Source organism: Sinocyclocheilus rhinocerous, unplaced genomic scaffold, assembly GCF_001515625.1.
Source record: "Sinocyclocheilus rhinocerous isolate Xijiao unplaced genomic scaffold, SAMN03320098_v1.1 scaffold5941, whole genome shotgun sequence".
NCBI classification, from domain to species: domain Eukaryota; kingdom Metazoa; phylum Chordata; class Actinopteri; order Cypriniformes; family Cyprinidae; genus Sinocyclocheilus; species Sinocyclocheilus rhinocerous.
Window position 1 is genome coordinate 293583 of NW_015627187.1, and position 7031 is coordinate 300613.

The window sequence follows — 7031 nt, forward strand, 5'->3', positions numbered from 1 at the left end:
TATATATATATATATATATATATGTGTGTGTGTGTGTGTGTGTGTGTATGCATAATTATATTTATTATAAAGAAAAATAATGGCTATTTTACAGCAACTATATACATATATATTGTTTTAAAAATTTGAGGAAAAAAAGGCCATTTTTATATATTTTTATAAGCATTTTGTCCAGAAAGGATTATTTTAATTACTGAAATAAAGTAATAAAAATTATATGTTTTGCATTACCATAATGCGAATTTGGGGCAGAATTTACTGTAATTGTTCTGAGATTAAAGTCACAAAGTAATTAGAGTGTTAATGGTCATAAAATAGACTTTATGATCATTAAGACTCATTAAGATTTTCTTTATGCAGTGCAAGCATTTCTTGTTTTTTCATCCAAACACATGCTCTGTTCTCTCTCATAACACATGGCACCGTTGTGCATCCAGGCTGTTTACCTGTGCTAATGTGCTTTATGTCTGCTCTTATATTCCAGTCTTGCCGTGACTACCTCTCCCGCCAGGGAACGAATGCCGAGAGCGTATGGACGCAGATCATCAGCCGAGTTCACCAGGTGAAGCGTCACACTTCGTTCATCCGGAGGATCTGTGCAGATGCAGATCTGATGGAGTCAGGCGTGGGCAGGGTTTCATCAGTCCTGTGATCTTGTCTTTTCGGTTTTATAGAGTGTCTGTGTGTTTCACCCGCCTCCGACTGTCTGGCACAGAAACATCATATCTGCCTTCGGTTATCAAATAGTCATAGACTGATTTTGTCATGAGAGTTCCCTCAGGAATGTTTTTGCTCAGAGGTTGATCTTTCAGCTCTGGAGACTCTGTTGTGTTTAAGGCAAAACACCCCAGGGCAATAGGGTAAAAAATAAAACTAATATTTATCATCATACTTCCCCAGTTGATTAATTGCATTAGGAATTGCAAACTTTTTTTGTATTACAAGTTTTCTGAAATTTTATGTTTAAATATGCAAACGAGGCACTAAATAATTAAATATGCATTAATTTGCATACATTTCCAGAACAGAAATCCGAACATTCAGGTTTAAAATTCTTGTTTGGTTTTGTTGACATATTAAATGTTTTTACAGAGAGGATTTTGGAAATCAGAAATTGCTGTCAACAGCCAGAAAAATACACTTTACCATGTTTTTGTGAATAAAATGTTACAGAACATCAGATGAATATGAATAAACCCCTCAGTAAAAACCTTTAGAATATAGATAGGAATAAAACTGTAAAATTTAGTGTATGTAAGTGTTTCTGGAGTGGAGAAAGAAACTCTTTAAACATATGAATTGTAATTGAAATATACAGACGTAAAGTGCAATAATAAGTCAATTGAATGATACATGAACAAACCCCTCTATAAAAACCTTCAGAATATAGATAGGAATAAAACTGTAAAATTTGGTGTATGTAAGTGTTACTGGAGTGGAGAAAAAAACTTGTTTTAAGAAAATTGCGCTTGAAAATAAATGTTGTATTTGAAATCTACAGATGTAAATAGATAAAATACAATAATAAATGCTGTGTCAATGTGATATGAGCAAACCCATCAGTAAAAGCACTCACAATATAGTTGGGAATAAAACTGTAAAGTTTGGTGTATGTAAGTGTTACTGAAGTGGAGAAAAAACTCATTTTGAGAAAAAGGCCTTGAAAGATATGTATTGTAATTAAAATATACAGACGTAAATATAAAAAGTGCAATAATAAACCAGGTGAATAATATATGAAAAAACCCTTCTATAAAAACCTTCAGAATTTAGATAGGAATAAAACTGTAAAGTTTGGTGTATGTAAGTCCTGCTGAAGTGGAGATAAAACTCGCAGCATTTAAAGATATGTATTGTAGTTTAAATCTAAAGACGCAAATAGATAAAGTACAGCAATAAAATCAGTGTGAATGATATATAAACAAACCCTTCTATAAAAACCTTCAGAATATAGATAGGAAAAAAACTGTAAAGTTTATTGTATGTAAGTGTTACTGAAGTTGAGAAAAAACTCATTTTGAGAAAACTGCCTTGAAGGATATGCATTGTAATTGAAATCTTCAGACGCAAATAAAGTCCAATAAAATAAATACATAAAAGTAAATTTTGCATGTTTTCTTTCCACTAGTCTGAAAAAAACATTATGAAAAGCCAAATAACCAAAAACCTCAAAATGTACCAGTGCATGAAAAACACAGTGTCTTGCCTTAAGTATCAACTTTGCCTCAGATGTTTCTATTAAAATAAAAATAGAAACAAATGAAGAATAAATTCCATCAGCGTAGCAGTTCTTAATCCAAACGCTCTTCTGTAACTCTTTCCTGTCTTAATGCATGAACTTCAGTCAACAAGTTTCTCATAACAAGTACGGTTTTCATTGAAGGCATTCGATGGGAATAGAGATACAGAGGATTGGTCTTCTCCTGAGTGTGCTGAAAACCCATCTGACCCACACTTGGGAGAAGTTAAAACAGGTGCGAATTTGCATTTTCAACATTTCAGATTAAATAGCTAAACTCTCACAAAACCTGTCTAGAATAGATTCTGGTCATATTTCACCCTAAAATCAAAAGAAAGAAGTAGTAATTTTTTGTGCATAAAGAGAGCCTTTTTTCCCATTATTTTCATCAATTAAGCTCATTTTACCCACTCAAATGACTTATTGTAATTTGTATGTATGTATGTATGTATGTATATATACAGTATATATAAATGTGTGTGTGATTTTGTTTTGTTTTACACATTTTATTTTACATTGTATATTATTTTATTGTATTATTTGTACTTACATTTTATCATTTTAAGTATTATTTTAATTCAGTTGTTTTACAATTTATTATTTTATTTTAATATATTTACATTTTTACGTGTTTATTAATTAATTAATAATGTATTAATTTATTGAAAAGTTTTTTTTACAAATGTTATATTTTGTTATTTTTATTGTATTTTTTCCACATTTATTATTATTAGTTTAGTTTACTTGCCTGTTAAAAAAAAAAAACACCCCCAGCTCAACCTTTAATTGTATGATTTTTGTCCAATTCACTGATTTTCCCATTAATTAAGTCCAGGGGAGCTCACTCTAAGAGAAATAAACTAAAGAACTGAATAATTACAGTGTTTTCACATAAATTTTACCTTTGTTTTGAATTGTCTTATGTATATATATATATATATATATTGTGTGTGTGTGTGTATTTATATGTACATATATATTAGGGCTGCACAATTAATTGATTTTCTAATCGCGATTACAATTACGGATGCCACAATTACATAATCGTCCAAAGCAGCAATTAATCAATTAATTGCAGCAATTAAAAGTCCACTTATGTTATTCTGCGTGCTTAAGAGTTGTTTTTTTTCTTTCTTCAGGTTATCTTAAGGGTTTTTCCATCGTTTTCATTTTAGTTTTAGTATAACATTATAATACCATGCATATTATTACTTTTTTTATTTAAAGAAGAAACCAATCCGATGGATAGTTGACATTTGTGGCTTAATACTATATAAAAGCAATAAAAGTTTTTCAGTTAGAGTGTATTCAGCTTGTTTATTTTCATCTAAAAATATGGCATGCAGTTGCTTCAAACAATGGTATACACATCATTGAATGTAAATTGTGATAATCGTAATTAATAATCGCAATTACAATTTCAAGGGAATAATCGGCAATTCTGATTTTTGTCATAATCGTGCAGCCCAAATATATATATACAGTATATAATGTATATGTATATATACTCAAAAGTAAAACATCGGACCACATTAATGTAATGAGTTTTTTGAGGGGAAATGTGCTTTTGCTACTAAAATAATGCCATTTTCATTATGTAAAATATCATTTCTTATTTGCGGGTGAAATGTGATCTGCACATATCTTTCATGAGATCCACCCTGTTGTGTAATAATTGTATGTTGCCTGTATATTATTGTCCTTCACATGTGTTTGGTGTTAATCTGCAGGTGTGTTCGTGTTGTCTTTCTCTCAGGTTTTGTCCCGTTGGCCAGCGAGGGCCGGTTGGAGCCTGTAGCTGGTCCAGTTCCTCATCATTACCCAGAATCCTCCACCAGCGTCAGACTGCCCGAGGCCTTCACTTCTCCTGCCACACACTTCAGCCCCATAATACTGACTCATCACCCGCAGTCTGAGCTGTAGGTCTGCAAAGAACAACTCACTGATTCTAGGAAATCCCAGAATGCATCATGTTGAATGTAATTGAGTCATCAGTGAATGTTTATTGAATCAAGGCCTTTGTTATTAGCCAAACTTGTGTTCATGAGATGCTGATTCATGACATGAATGCTGTTGCTGTGCATTAACCAGGTTACTAATTCTTTGAATCAGTGCATTTTTGCAAACCAGGAATGATCAGATTCCCCAACCCTTTGAGATGGATTACGTTTGAGTGTTTTGTCAAAGGAGATTGTGTTTCATAAAGTCTGTTATGTATCTTGGCCAATGTGTATTTTAGTAATAATTCATTTAATTTTATTTTAGTAGTAATTCATACCCTATTATAGATTTTATTAATATTTTATTTCTTAATTAATATTTAATTTATTAATTTTAGTTACATTTTAATAATTATGTTATGTGGGTTTTATTATTATTATTTAAGTTTAATAAAAAAATTTATTTCAGTTTTAGTTTTTATTTATTTTAATTCCAGTTAGTAATTTTAGTGCTTAAACTTAAACTAAACAAAAATTAGAAATGTTGCCTTGGCAACTAACTGAAATAAGTTTTTCATTTCATATTTATTATTTTATTTTATTTTTAATTATTACTTTTAGTTTTAGTTAACGACAATAACCTTGATCTGGATCCCTAATGTTCTTGTTTTAATTATTTTTAAGGATTTAAGGATATTTTTATTTTACATTTTATTATTTTAATTTTATTTCTTTGAGTTTTTTTACATTTTATTATGTTTAAGTATTATTTTAATTTATTTTATTGTATGTTGTTTTATTTATTTTTTTTTTATTTATTTTTTTTTCATTTTTATTTTACATTTTATTATTTTTTTATTTTATTTTATTTACATTTTTTAAATGTTATTTTTTTCAAGTATTATTTAAATTTATTTGGTTACCTATTAAAAACATTACATTGTATTATTTTAGTTATTGTTTTAGTTTAGTTTAGTTTGCTCACCTGTGATTAAAAAAAAACACTTCCAGCTTAACGTTTAATTATGATTTTTGTTATAAATTCACAGATCTTCGGCTTAAATGTTGCTGTGACAACTAACTGAGCAGTTTTTTCCATCTAATATTTATATTCATTATTATTATATAATATAATATTATTTTATTTAAGCTTTATTTCAATTAACAAAAATGTTTCAATGGGTTTTAGTTAACGATAAAAACTCTGATCTGGAGCTCTGAAGTTGACTTTAAAACTTGAACTCAGGTTTAAGTTCTAATGTTCTTGTTTTTTATTATTATTATTATTTTTAAGGATTGTCAGTGGACGCTCTGTTGAGGACATCGTGAAGGAAACGATCCTGCGAGAGCCAGATGAACAGGAAGAAAGCGCCGCTGAGGATGATGTTTTCTCTGCTGGTTATTCATCATCATCCAGCTGTAAGACTCTTGTGAATTCCTCGCCTTCAGAAACTCTTCAAATAACCAATCAAGAAAAAGACGACCAGCCAAACTTCCCCGCCTTGTCTTGTGCTAATGGGATTTGTAACAACTTCCTGCTACAGCAAGACCCGCAGACAGGATGTCTGACCCTACTTCCTGTTCAGATCACCGTGCTTCAGCCAATCACAGGCGCGGATCACTTCAGCTCAGAACCACTAAACAAGAAGCCACCGAAACCTTCAGAGGACAGTATGAGGAATGAAAGCGTCTGTGTGACCCGCAGAGACTCGGCAGTGTCTCCTGAAAGTCCAGTGGCAGATATTACAGTTCAGCCTCATTGTATGAATCTCAGCTCACCTCAGAGATGCTTGTGTCTGCAGCACGTCATTGAGCTGCTCAGAGAACAGTTTGCTTTTGATGGCTACCTGGAGAATGGAGTCCAAGATCTGGCTATGGGTAAATAATTAAATCACTCATTTGAATGTTTCTGCTTATTTTACCTAATTGTTGTTTATTTAAAAAAAATTTTTTTTTTTTATTATTATACATTTTTATTTTTATTTATTTTTATTATTTTTTACACATTTTATTTTACTTTTTATTATTGTTTTATTTTAATACATTTACATTTTTCATTTATTTTTACATTTTATTTAGCTGTACATTTTATTCTTATTTTTTTTTACATTTTATATATTTAAGTATTATTTTAATGTATTGCTTTTAATCATTTTGTTCTAAAAATGTTTACATTTTATTATTTCTATTTTATTTTGTTGTATTTTTTACATATTTTATTATGTATATTAATATTATTTTACTTTTTTACATTTCTTTTTACATTTTATTAAGTATTATTTTAATTAATTTTTTGTAACTTTTACATTTTATTATTAATTCGTCTTTAATTTTTTATTTTGTTTTACAAATTTTACATTAAATTATTTTTATTTTATTATTTTTTTATTTTTTTATTTTACATATTATTCTTATTTTATTGTATTATTTTTATTTTACTTTTTTAAAATGTAGTTTTGTTTACTAAACTTTAGTTTAGTTTAAATTGTAGTTTAATTCACATATTTTTCCATTAATTAAGTCCAGGGTTGCTCACTTTTTTCACTTTTCTAAACAATTATTTATTTGTAAGTCAGTAAATAAATAAATAAATAAATAAAAAAATTATTATTCACACATTCTTTCTTAATCACATGCCTAATATAGCAAAAATGGTTTTATTCAGTTTTATTGTTTCTGTATAAATACACAAACGATGTAAATTAATTGCAATTGAAAATTGATAGATTTGAGGAAAAAATATGCATCACTGGATATTACTGTCATTTGCTTAACATTTCTTTTGTAAAACATTTACAGTTGTGCTCAAAATTATTCATACCCTTGGTAAATATGATCAAAGAAGGCTGTGA

At 29.0% G+C, this 7031-nt stretch overlaps 1 protein-coding gene across 1 annotated transcript in view; it reads left to right on the forward strand.

Moving 5' to 3' along the window:
- The window catches only part of LOC107720849 (protein very KIND-like), a 66491-nt gene that overhangs the window by 28021 nt on the left and 31439 nt on the right, over positions 1 to 7031 (forward strand). The window contains exons 11-14 of the mRNA XM_016528683.1: positions 485 to 562; positions 2384 to 2474; positions 3996 to 4158; positions 5474 to 6057. Of these exons, the coding sequence (XP_016384169.1) occupies positions 485 to 562; positions 2384 to 2474; positions 3996 to 4158; positions 5474 to 6057 (916 nt within the window). The remainder of the gene's footprint in view (positions 1 to 484; positions 563 to 2383; positions 2475 to 3995; positions 4159 to 5473; positions 6058 to 7031) is intronic.